The sequence below is a fragment of the Lithobates pipiens genome, unplaced genomic scaffold (genome assembly GCF_037356315.1).
Source record: "Lithobates pipiens isolate NorthernLeopardFrog02 unplaced genomic scaffold, aLitPip1_a1.2 Scaffold_18, whole genome shotgun sequence".
NCBI classification, from domain to species: domain Eukaryota; kingdom Metazoa; phylum Chordata; class Amphibia; order Anura; family Ranidae; genus Lithobates; species Lithobates pipiens.
This window is the reverse complement of record NW_027507758.1, coordinates 400,741,474-400,755,113: the sequence shown is the minus strand read 5'-3', so window position 1 is coordinate 400,755,113 and position 13,640 is coordinate 400,741,474. Positions and strand designations below refer to the sequence as shown.

Below are 13,640 nucleotides of genomic sequence, written 5' to 3'. Positions count from 1 at the left end.
CAGTGAGCCCATAGCAAGCTACTTGCTGTGGGGGCATTCAACGGGAGGGAGGGGCCAGGAGCACAGAAAAGGGACCCCGAGAAGAGAGGTTCCAGGCTGCTCTGTGCAAAACCCTTACACAGGGCAGGTAAGTATAACAGGTTTGTTATTCAAAAAAACAAACAAGACTTTACAATCACTTTAAGATATTATTTAGAGAATTAATTTTCCGGAAGGTTTAAAATTAGATTGACATTTAATTGTAACTGAGAAAATGTAGTGCACAATTTTTGGTATTGTAAAAGATATGTCTACAAACTAACAATTATTGCAGAAAAACAAAAATACAAAACAAAACAAAAAACACCACACACCACTCTATGTAATGATCTTTAAAATCAAAATAGAAAAATCTGCTGCTTTAGGATTCATGCACATGGCTATAATTATTTACAGATATCTACGCAGCATCTTGCTGGCAGAGACTATCCTAATATCCTGCCTAAAAAATGCAACTGATTGTCAGTAAAGTGCTTCCGTAAACACTTGTTTAGATGCAAAAAAAAGGTACAGATCAAAATTCTTTCCAGTTCTTAGCCCAAATTGAGACACCTTTACATATGTGTAAAAGACTCACCAGGGATTGGTTAATTACAGCCACGTGCATGAATCCTAAAGCAGCGAAGGGCTGCAAAGCGCTGAGAAGGCTTTGTTGTGGTTAAAAACAACACTTTGCTCTAGACGCTAAATGTACATATATTTTTTATATAAAAACACGCGTGTGACACACAAATACTACCAAACGCAGTGTACCAGAGAGACGTGCATGGAATTCCTGTCTGCCTCACTGTACACAGCTACCGACTGCACGCCCATCTTCTTTGCTGTGCGCATCACTCTGCATGCTATTTCCCCTCGGTTTGCAATAAGGACTTTCTCGATCTTGGATTTGCCTGAAAAAACAACCACAAACACAAGTCGACTTGAAATAAAGATCAACAAGCAAAATTGGCTACTGTTCCATTAGATGTACATACATATACACTGCCTTGAAAAAGTATTCACACCCCTTGAAATTTTCCACATTTTGTCATATTACAACCATAAAATTTTATTTTTATTTTATTGGGATTTTATGTGATGGACCAACACAAAGTGGCACATAATTGTGGAGTGGAAAGAAAATGATAAATGGTTTTCAAAAAATAGATCTGAAAAGTGTGGAGTGCATTTGTATTCAGCCCCCTTTACTCCGATACTTATACCTAAAATCTAGTGGCACCAATTGTCTTCAGAAGTCACCTTATTATTAACCACTTGCAGACCGGACCATTTTGCTGGTCAAAGACCAGACCACTTTTTGCGATTCGGCACTGCGTCGATTTAACTGACAATTGCGCGGTTGTGCGACGTGGCTCCCAAACAAAATTGATGTCCTTTTTTTCCCCACAAATAGAGCTTTCTTTTGGTGGTATTTGATCACCCCTGCGGTTTTTATTTTTTGCGCTATAAACAAAAATAGAGCGACAATTTTGAAAAAAATGCATTATTTTTTCTTTTTGTTATAATAAATATCCCCCAAAAATATATAAAAAAAACCATTTTTTTCCCTCAGTTTAGGCCGATACGTATTCTTCGACATATTTTTGGTAAAAAAAAAGAAAATCGCAATAAGCGATTATTGATTGGTTTGCGCAAAAGTTATAGCGTTTACAAAATAGGGATAGTTTTATAGCATTTTTATTAATAATTTTTTATTATTTTTTTTTTTACTAGTAATGGCGGCGATCAGCGATTTTTATTGTGACTGCGACATTGTGGGGGACCCATCTGACATTTTTTTACACATTTTTGGGACCATTGTCATTTATACAGTAATCACTGCTATATAAATGCAGTGATTCCTGTGTAAATGACACTGGCAGTGAAGGGGTTAACCAGTGGGTGGCAGTGTAGGGGTTAAGTGTTCCTAGGGGTCTGTTACTAACTGTGGGGGGGTTGGGCTTTCATTTAGTGAACACTGATCTCTGCTCCAATCACATGGAGCAGAGATCAGCATCACTAGTTGCTAGGCAGAATGGAAAAATGCAGTTTACACGGCATTTCCTCCATTCGGCCGCTCCGTGAGGCGATCGCAGGGATGCCCGCGGCGATCGAGTCCGCGGGTCCCGCGACCGGACTCACGGGGGTCCCGACCAGCGCGGGAGCGCGCCGTCGGCGGCGCGCTCCCGATGGCAGGGCGGCATTGAATATTGGACGTACCTGTATGCCAATATGCCTGCCCGTGCCATTCTGTCGACGTACATTGTCGTGCGCTGGTCGGGAAGTGGTTAAATAGAGTCATGTAGATAAAGAAAGGGCCAAGGGGGTACCATATTAGGGATGCACCGAATGGGTTTTTTGGGGCTGAAACCGATACCGAAAATAAATCTTCCTTGATCCCAAAAACCGATACCGAAAAAGCACTGATACCGAAACAGACTGTTTAAAAAAAATATTTTTATACAGGAGATGGTCAGAGACCGGGGACATGCTACAGGAGATGGTCAGAGACCGGGGACATGCTACAGGAGATGGTCAGAGACCGGGGACATGCTACAGGAGATGGTCAGAGACCGGGGACATGCTACAGGAGATGGTCAGAGACCGCGGACATGCTACAGGAGATGGTCAGAGACCGCGGACATGCTACAGGAGATGGTCAGAGACCGGGGACATGCTACAGGAGATGGTCAGAGACCGCGGACATGCTACAGGAGATAAACGCAGCCTCACCAGTGCCCATCATATGCAGCCTCACTGTGCCCAGCAGCCTGCCTGTGCATCACCAGTGCATATAAACATACACATACGCACACACATAAACATGCACACATATAACACACACACACACACACACACACAATCTTTTTAAAAATTGTCAGCTGCAGCTCTGTACTTTCAATCTCCATGCTGGATACTGCACTGTAGGGGGAGGCAGATAGCACAGCACACACTGCTGGACATCTCCATCTCTCCCTTGCTTTCACTTTCACAGTAAACAACGTGACCAAGCTCCTGCACAGCTGATTTACACATCGGCTGAGGAGCCATATGCAGCCACCGCTGGGGAGAGGGGGACTTTACAGGGAGACCCCACGGGCCGCCTGCAGCATGGGTGAGGAGGGAGGGGAGGAGGAGAGAGTAAAGATGGAATGACAACCTCGTGATGGGTGGCACCAAGCCCAGCAGGCCCGCCCCATTTTCGGCGCCAGTATCAGTGAAAATTCTTTCGGCTTTTTGCTGAAAGGGCCATTTTCGGCCGATATGTTTCGGCGGCCAAAATTCCGGTGCATCCCTATATCACATCCATATAAAATTGCTAGTGGGGACGTTGGAGCGGACTTTATAGGTACCAGAAAAGGAATACAAAATATTAGAAAAATAATTAAACATAGATATAAAAAAAAAATTGACAATATAACATTAAAAACAAATAGCATTGGCTTCCAATAGAATAAGCCACACATGGTATGTGTATTGATCCCTGTTACTGCTTGAATATGGCAGGTCAAATTAAATAGAGTCCACCTGTGTGTAATTTAATCTCAGTATAAATACAGCTGTACTGTGAAGCCTTCAGAGGTTTGTTAGAGAAAAAAAATTTTTTGCAAATAAGTAATTTTTGCTCATAAATTTGGGCCAACATTTATACTGATAAATTTCTTTGGTAAAAATAACCCAAATAAGTATATATTATTTGGTCTGTGTGAAAGTTAGAGTCTACAAGGTATGGTGCAAATTAATGAAAAGTTATCACACCTGATGCACTGACAGCCTACCTCACCTCTTGAGGCACTGAAATGTCAGCAAAGTACAAATACCCCCCAAATGATCCCTTTTTGGAAAGTAGACAGTCCAATGTATTTAGTAAGAGGCATAGTGAGTTTTTTGAAGTTGTAATTTTTTCCCACAATTCTTGGGAAAACAGACTTTTTTTATTTTTTTTATTTTTTTTTATTTTTTTTATAACAAGTTATTACTCACAAACAGCATATGCATACTTTCAATTATACCCCAAAATACATTTTGCTACTCTTCCCGAATATGGCGATACCACATATGTGAGACTTTTACACAGCCTGGCCACATAGAGGTCCAACATTGAAGTGGAACCTCCAGGTGTTCTATGAGCCTAAATTACAAATATAATAATATTCCTACCTATCACACTTTTGTTCCAGGACAGTCAATTTACCCACAAAATGACTCCATTTTGGAAAGCTAACACCAAGACATGGCATGGGCTGGTGACAGGTACTCAGGTGGGCTGGTGACAAGTGCTTTGATGGGTGGTGACAGGTCCTCTTTATTGGGGGGGGTGTCAATCCGTGTGTTTGGTGTATACTGTAGGTGGTAACGAGCTGTTAGCGCAATCTAGTGTGTGAGGAGGAGAGCCCGGTAACAGCTTGTTATCTCGATTTGTTGACATTCTGTGACCGGCTGTGATTGGACACAGCCAGTCACGTGATAAAGAGCCAATTTCTTTGGCTCTTTACCACGATTGAGGATGGGCTGTGTCAGTGTGATTGCTGCTCGTGCGCGCCCACCGTGTACGAGGACAATGCATGCGATTGGCTGTGATTGGACACAGCCGGTCATATGGTAAAGAGCCGATTTTTATTGGCTCTTTACACTGATCTAGGATGGGCTGCATCCCGAGGGACACGCCTCATGCCTGAGCGCTGCACTGCTGGCCCCCGCAGGAGTGCCGAGAAGCCCAGGACGTCATACTATACCCGACCGGAGGGACAGAGTGTTCCTGTGGACTTCATATGACAATGGCCCGGTATGGAAGCGGTTAAGAGCTATGGGCATAAGTGACATTTGATATCGCTTCCGCCCTCCCATGCTATGGAGCTCAGTGGGGCCCATCTTCCCCTCAGTCGGCAGCCAGGCATCCATGAGAAAAGACGTGATAATCTCCGCCGCTACCGGCGGGTCAGGTAAGTGGCAGAGAGGATTGGAGTGTGGCAAGAGGGGGGGGGGGGGGGTGAGCATCTCTCTCGGCACCGATAAAAGTGATCTTGCTACTTTTATCCTAAAGAGAAAAGCACGTGGTTCCCGAAAATACCGGGGTTATGGCCGCTTATAACCCCAGTGTTTAGCGTCAAGGTGCCATTATGTCGTTTTGCGTGAAGTGGTTAAAGCAGCGTTGGGATTTTTTTGTATAACCTAAGCTTTAAACATTTCACGGAGCACTGTTCAATCCATCATCCAAAAATGGAAAGAGTATAGTACAACAAACTTACCAAGAGGCCCATGGTAACTCTGGAAAAACCTTAATAGGTGCTGGCCTAGACCTTTTAAGGGCTCTAAAGAATCTGATCACCAGCGGATCTGAGGCCACAGATCTTTCTAAGAACACTGACAGAGCTGCTACCTGCACTTTCAGGGTACTAACTGCTAGTCCCTTGTCTGCTCCATCTTGTAAAAACTCCAAGATGGAGACAAGGCTCCCTGGCACCTGGGCGGCTGAAAAACACCATGTTTTATAACGCTTCCAAACCTTAGAATAAATGGCCCCTGTAACCCTTTTCCTACTTGCCAAAAGGGTAGAGATCAAACGGCTGGAAAACCCCTTGCTCCTAAGGAGCTGCCTTTCAGAAACCAGGCCATGAGGGCCAAACTGGCCACTCCTGGATGGTTTACTGGGCCCTGCAACAACAGATCGTGCCTGAGGGGCAGATGCCAACAAGGCTTGATTGCCAGACCTAGAATTGTCGAAAACCAGGCCCTCTTTGGCCAAAAGGGCGTGATTAGAATAACTGGCACCTTTTCCTTCTGAATTTTCATTAAAATTAACGGGATTAACTGAACGCGTAGCAAAGACGGGGGGGGAACGCGTAGCAAAGACGGAATTCCCATGGATATGCTAGCGCATCTGTGCCCAGCGACCCATCGCGACTGTCCAGGGAAAAGAACTGGGGAACCTGGGCATTCTCCTTTGAGGCGAACAGGTCCACCTCTGGTAGCCCCCAATTCCCGGCAATCATTGCGAAGACTTCTGGATTTAGAGACCATTCCGCCTCCTGAATAGGGTTTCTGCTTAGGAAGTCCGCTAACCTGTTTAGATCCCCTTTTAGGTGGACTGCTGATAGAGACAACAAATGCTTTTCCGCCCACCGAAGGATCTCCATGGCCAGTACTTGAAGCGACCTGCTTCTTGTACCCCCCTGCCTGTTTAAATAAGCCACCGCCGTGGCATTGTCTGTTAGGACCTGAACGTGATGGAACTGAAGCTCCTGAACAAACAATTCCAGAGCCAAGGCAATCGCCTTGAGCTCCCTCCAGTTTGAGGACCTTACTGCCTCATCTTTGGCCCAGGATCCCTGAGTAAAACGTGTTCCTAGGTGGGCTCCCCACCCCCAGAAACTCGTCGGTTGTTAGTCTTTTCTCGACTGGAAAAGCCCGGACTAACCCCTCTGATAAGACGTCTTTTCCACCACCATAGGGACCTTTTTACCTGGGTTGGCACTTTTACCTCTGCCTCTAGGGATGCCACTGTGTGATCCCAAGATTTTAGAAGAAAAGCCTGCAGACACCTGAAATGCATTCTTGCCCACTGGACTGCCGGCATTGTTGAGGTTAGAACCCCCAAAGCTGCCATAACCTGTCTTACTGTCAGATTTTGGCTGGTCTGCAGTAAAGACATTGCACCGGAAATCCTGTCCTTTTTGTCTAAGGGAAGGAAGATTTTTTGATCCACCGAATTTATTAGATACCCTAAAAACCGAATCTCCTGGGATGGGTGTAGGGACGACTTTTGGAGGTTCAAAATCCACCCCAGAGCCTCCAGATGGCTGCGAGCTTTGCCTAGATTGATCTGCAATTCCTCGCTGGATGGGGCGAAAAACAGCGGATCGTCTAAATAAGGAATAACTGCGATTCCCTGAAGTCGCAGCGGCGCTAAAGCTTCTGCCATTACTTTGGTAAAAATTCAGGGAGATGATGACAGACCGAAGGGTAAGGCCCTGAACTGGAGATGATGAACCACACCCCCCAACCTCACCGCCAGCCTGAGGAACCTCTGAGACTGGGGAGAGATCGGAACATGTAGGTATGCATCCTTTAAATCCACTGACGCCATAAAACATCCTGGCGTCAACAGATTCCTGACTGAAAAAATTGAGTCCATCTTGAACCTTCTGTACCTGATGGACTCGTTTAAAGGTTTTAGGTTGAGAATCAGCCGAAATTTTCCTGTCGGTTTTTTTACTAAGAAAACATGGGAATAAAACCCCTCCTGCTGTTCTTGCAGGGGCACCTGTACCACTACACCCTGCTGCATCAGTTCCTCTAGAGAGGACTTCATGGCCAGGGCCCTTACCGAGTCCCGCGGGGTGTTTGTAATCAGGAACCTCTTTGGGGGGTTGTTGGCAAACTCGAGTGTGTAACCCTGCGAGAGAGTGATCAGAATAAACTGATTTGAAGTTATCCCTGACCACTGCGGAAGAAATTCTTGTAGTCTTCCGCCCACCCGCAGGACGAGTCATTGAGATTTCTCGGCCTGTGTAGGAGGACGGAAGAGAATTCCGCCTCTATCTTTCGGCTTCGGAGCGGACCAATTTTTCCTTCTCCCCTGCAACTTGCTGTCCTGATCCTGAGTTTTTTGAGGTCGAAAAATATGTTTTGGTACCTGTTTTTTCTTTTTGACCGGGAAGGATCTCTTTTTATCGGCTGTCCTGTCAAGAATATTATCGAGGTCAGGGCGGAAGAGAAGGTCACCCGAAAAGGGTAACCCACACAGCTTGTTCTTTGATGCCGAATCACCGGGCCAGGTTTTAAGCCATAAGGCTCTCCTTGCAGCAATAGTTAGAGCTGCTGACCTGGCTGACATCTTAATTGCCTCAGCTGAGGCATCTGCAATATAAGCAACTGCTGCAGTCAGGGTAGGAAAATAATCTAAGATTTCCTGTTTGGGGGAATCTGCAGCTATATGCGACTTTAACTGGTTGATCCAGTATTCTAAATTTCTGGCTAGACACGTTGTGGCCATTGCTGGTTTTAAATTGCTCATAACTGATTGCCATGATCTCTTGAGCAAAAGATCCATGCGTTTGTCAATCGGATCCTTCAAAACTCCCATGTCTTCAAAGGACAGATCCGTGGACCTTGAGAACTGGGAGAAGGCGGCATCCAGTCTGGGCACCTTGTTCCATACTGCTGCAGGGTCCTCCTCAAAAAGAAAACGCCTTTTGTGGGCTTTGGAGAAAAAGGGCTTTTTCTCTGGATCCTGCCATTCTTTCCTAATGGCCTCAGAGATGACCGGATGAACTGGGAATGTTCGGCCCTTTGGCTCATCCAACCCAGCATACATGCGGTCATGGAGTGATAATTCCTTTCTCTCCTCACTTAAGCCAAGCGTAGCATGAATGGCTTTAAGGAGCCCATTTACCTCTTCAAGGGACAGTTTGAATTTAGAGGGGGCTACCTCAGACTCCTCCAACTCCTCTTCCGAATCTTTAACGGAAAGAGCAGTGGACTGCTTTTCCCTATCTGAAGAGTCTTCAGGCAGAGATTCCAATACCGGGATAGAAAAAGACCCCTGGGAGGACTCTGAAGTGGAAGGCTGACTAGCAGCCGGGTTTACTAGTGAGTCACGAAAATTCTGAATCGTGGCGTATAGCTCCTTCTTTACAGAGGCAACCAGATCCTCGCATACAGAGGCTGATTCCTCTTTAACTAAAGAAGTAATGCAGGCACTGCATAGGGTTTTCTTCCAATTTTCTCCCAGCTTGGCCCTGCAAGAAGGACATCTCTTCTTTGGGTCAGAGCTCTTAGCCTATGAAGAAAAAGACAAAAAAGGGAAAAAAAACAGGGAACCCTTAGTGAGACCCAGTCTCAGCCTTGATAGGGATCACCACACAGGTGCACTGAGAAGAAACCAGTCAGCTTCTAGTGCCCAGACAGGCCCCTTGCCACCAGGGGGGAAAGAAAAAAAGAGAGACCAAACGCCAGGAAATAGGAGAAAAAAGGCAGACTTTAACTGCTGCCTCCTACCTGGGCTTTGCTGGTGCCTGTGCCTGTCCCCACCGCTGCAGACGCTGAATCTTCCATAACAGGTGTGCAGAATTCCACTTGTGGCTACACGCTGCCTCCGGACTCCCATAATGCATCTGCACTGGACCGGAAGCGGAAATAGGCACCAGCTCCTGTCCTCCCTCCTCCCCCCTGCGTCCACGCCGGAAACGACATTTCAGCCGACCCAGTGACCCGCTCTGTCATTTCCGGCGTGACAGCCGAAAAAAACATGGCGGCGGCACACGCGCGCCGCCGCGCCTACAGACGTGCAGGCCACCGAATCTTCGGCTCTCTCCAAGCACCAAGAGGGGAAGAGGAGCCCGCTTGCTGCCGCTGCCGAGGCCTGGGTAGGTCGGGAGGACAGCGGGTCCCTTAAGGAGGAAAAAAAAGGGAAGGAAGCCTTGTCCCTCAGGAACACCCAAGAGATCTGACTCCCTCCCAAAAGAGGTTCTCTCCGGGCCGGAGGAAACACAATAACTGAGGTGTGGTAGGGAGGTGCCTCCCTTTAAAGTCTGGGAGGAAGAAGGTGTTTCCTAACGAGGAGGGAGGAGTCGCTATCTCTCAGATGCCGTCCTGAAAGACGCCTTGGGAAATTGAAATTTGTGGCCTATAAGCAAAATGCTACGTGTGGCAGAAAACTAACACTGCACATCAACCTGAACACACCATCCCCACCATGAAACATGGTGGTGGCAGCATCATGTTATGGGCATGCTTTTCTTCAGCAGGGACAGGGAAGCTGGATGGAGTCAAATACAGGGCAATCTTATGCCGCATACACACGACCGGACTTTCCGGCAGACTAGGTCCGACGGTCCTCCCGGACTTTCGGCAGAGTTCCGAACGAACGGACTTGGCCACACACAATCACACCAAAGTCTGACAGATTTGAACGTGATGACGTACAACTAGACTAGAATAAGGAAGTTCATAGCCAGTAGCCAATAGCTGCCCTAGCGTCGTTTTTTTGTCCATCGGACTAGCATACACACAAACGGATTTCTCGATAGGAAACATGTTCTATTTATAAAGTCCGTCTGATTTTTAGACAGCAAAGGTCCGATGAAGCCCACACACTATCGAATTGTCCAACAGATTCGTTCTGTCTGACCTTTTCTGTCGAAAAGTCTGGCCGTGTGTACATGGCATTAGAAAAAAACCTGTTAAGAGTTTGCAAAAGACTTGAGACTGGAGTGGAGGTTCACATTCTAGCGGGACAGCGAACCTAAACATACAGCCAGAGCTACAATGGAATGGTTTAGATCAAAGCATAGTCATTTGTTATAATGTCCCAGTCAAAGTCCAGACCTAAATCCAACTGAGAATCTGAGGTATAACTTGAAAATTGCTGTTCATAGACGCTCTTCATCCAATCTGACAGAGCCTGAGCTATTTTTCAAAGAATGGGCAAAAATGTCCCTCTCTAGATGTGCAAAGCTGGTAGAGACATCCCCAAAAAGACTTGCTGCTGTAATTGCAGTGAAAGGTGGTTCTACAAAGTATTGACTCAGGGGGGCTGATTACAGATGCACACTACATCTTTCAGATATTCATTTGTAAAAAAAATTAAAACCATTTATCATTTTCCTTCCACTTCACAATTATGTGCCACTTTGTGTTGGTATATCAAATAAAATCTCAATAAAACATATTTAATTTTTTGGTTGCAACATGACAAAATGTGGAACATTTCAAGGGGTAGGAATACTTTTTTTAAGGCACTGTATAATAGCTATTTGTCTCTATGTTATCAGTAAGGCCACTGCATCAATACTGGCCCATAAGAAAAAAAAAAAAAAGAAGAGCACAATCATTCTATTTATGGTTTTATTTCTTGTTGTAAATGTTTATATAACCAGTGGCTATGTGGGCAACCCAAGACAATACTTTTATGTCTGCAGTCATAGCATAAACCAGTTGTGGGAAACCCTGCAGTACCAAGTTCACACAACACTGGCTGCAGACGGGTAAGGCTCGGTTCACACAGGGGCGACTCCGATCCGACTTCAGGTCGCCCCTAGTCGCCTCAGGTCGGACAACATTTAAAAATCAATGTAAGTGAATGAGAGCCGTCTTAATGCACACTACTGACAGTCGCTCCGACTTCAAAAGAAGTTCCTGTACTACTTGAATCCGACTTGTACCCATTGATTTCAATGGAGGTCGCCTCCAAGTCGGATCTCTGTCTATACGGAGGCGACTTTAACAGAATTATTAGCTCTGAAGGGGGAACTCCACGCCAAATTTCTGAAAAAAATTTGGCGTGGGTTCCCCCTCCGAGAGCATACCAGGCCCTTAGGTCTGGTATGGATTCCAAGGGGAACCCCCTACGCCGAAAAAAACGGCGTGGGGGTCCCCCCAGATCCACACCAGACCCTTATCCGAGCACGCTACCCGGCCGGCCAGGAAAGGAGGTGGGGACGAGCGGGCGCCCCCCCCTCCTGAGCCGTACCAGGCCGCGTGCCCTCAACATGGGGGGCGTGCGCCCCCCCCATCCCAAAGCACCTTGTCCCCATGTTGATGAGGACAAGGGCCTCTTCCCGATAACCCTGGCCGTTGGTTGTTGGGGTCTGCGGGCGGGGGGCTTATCGGAATCCGGGAGCCCCCTTTAATAAGGGGGCCCCCGGATACCAGCCCCCAACCCTATGTGAATGAGTATGGGGTACAATGTACCCCTACCCCTTCACCTGTAAAATAAAGTACAAAAAAAAAAAACACAACACACAAGATAAAATAGTTTATTGCACAGCTCCGGGGGTCTTCCGTCTTCGGGGGTCTTCTCGCCGGACTCCTCCGCTATCTTCTTGTAGCTCTTTTACTAGCGGAGGAGCCCGGCTTTCTTCCTCGCCGCCGCCCTCTTCTTCCGATTCCGGGGGTCTTGTCCCCCTCTTCGGTTCTTCTGCCGGGCCACCGCGCCTTCTTATAGCTCTTTTACAGGCGGTGGCCCGGTCTTCTATCGCCGTCGCCTTCCGTTCTACTTCTTCTTCTTCTCCTGGAGATGTTGACTCGACGCTCTCTCCGGCCGCAATGCCAGGGGCGCGCTGCACGGCGACTTATATAGGGACAAGGGGCAGGGTCATCGGTTGATGTCACATGGGTTGATGTCACATGGCGACAGTCCCAGCATCCTCCGGGACTGTGACATCGTAAGGGGGCGGGGTCACCATGTGACATCAACCGATGACCCTGCCCCTTGTCCCTATATAAGTCGCCGTGCAGCGTGCCCCTGGCATTGCGGCCGGAGAGAGCGTCGACTCAACATCTCCAGGAGAAGAAGTAGAACGGAAGGCGACGGCGATAGAAGACCGGGCCACCGCCTGTAAAAGAGCTATAAGAAGGCGCGGTGGCCTGGCAGAAGAACCGAAGAGGGGGACAAGACCCCCGAAGTCAGAAGAAGAGGGCGGCGGCGAGGAAGAAAGCCGGGCTCTTCCGCTAGTAAAAGAGCTACAAGAAGATAGCGGAGGAGTCCGGCGAGACGACCCCCGAAGACGGAAGACCCCCGGAGCTGTGCAATAAACTATTTTAACTTCTGTGTTGTGTTTTTTTTGTACTTTATTTTACAGGTGAATGGGTAGGGGTACATTGTACCCCATACTCATTCACATAGGGTGGGGGGCTGGTATCCGGGGGCCCCCTTATTAAAGGGGGCTCCCGGATTCCGATAAGCCCCCCGCCCACAGACCCCGACAACCAACGGCCAGGATTGTCGGGAAGAGGCCCTTGTCCTCATCAACATGGGGACAAGGTGCTTTGCGGTGGGGGGCCGCACGCCCCCCCTCCCCCAAGGCACCCCCCCATGTTGAAGGCACGCGGCCTGGTATGGCTCAGGAGGGGGGGGCCGCCCGCTCGTCCCCACCCCCTTTCCTGGCCGGCCGGGTAGCGTGCTCGGATAAGGGTCTGGTGTGGATCTGGGGGGACCCCCACGCCGTTTTTTTCGGCGTAGGGGGTTCCCCTTGGAATCCATACCAGACCTAAGGGCCTGGTATGCTCTCGGAGGGGGAACCCACGCCAAATTTTTTTCAGAAATTTGGCGTGGAGTTCCCCCTTCAGAGCTCATTGGCCACGGCAAAAGTCGCCTGGCCTGGGGCGACTTGTAAGTCGCCCCAGGTTGTGTCTAAAAGTCGTGTTCAAGTCGTCTCCAAGTTGCCTCACAAAGTCATCCTGAAGTCGTGTCGCCCCTGTGTGAACCGAGCCTAAGTGTGATATACACCGATCAGGCATAACATTATGACCAATTACAGCTAAAGAGAATAACAACATTGATCATCTATCCCATGACAATAGGATCAAACTGTTCTGTGAGACCAGGGAGAAAGAGCAGCGCTGTTGTAGATGGGCACAAAACCGAATTGATACAAGACTCAAGGTGGGGGGGGGGGGACATTTAGTGAAAGGATTTTTACCTTAATGTAGGTAATTCATCAAGGTAAAAAAAAAAGAATGTCATACCTGCATCGGAAGCATATCTCAGTGATATGGAGCCAAATGTCAATTTCCTGCAAATAACACGATAAAACGGAATTATTACAAAGGATTTATATAGCGCCAACAGTTTACGCATGAATCATTTTGCATTTAATGAGAAATCATTTTGCTGT

The 13,640-nt window shown here is 47.5% G+C and overlaps 1 protein-coding gene across 1 annotated transcript in view; it reads right to left on the bottom strand.

Annotated features, from left to right (window-relative positions):
* The window catches only part of MCCC1 (methylcrotonyl-CoA carboxylase subunit 1), a 75,504-nt gene that overhangs the window by 55,735 nt on the left and 6,129 nt on the right, over positions 1–13,640 (bottom strand). The window contains exons 2-3 of the mRNA XM_077487895.1: positions 13,492–13,538; positions 793–932 (exon numbers count right to left, since the gene is read on the bottom strand). Of these exons, the coding sequence (XP_077344021.1) occupies positions 793–932; positions 13,492–13,538 (187 nt within the window). The remainder of the gene's footprint in view (positions 1–792; positions 933–13,491; positions 13,539–13,640) is intronic.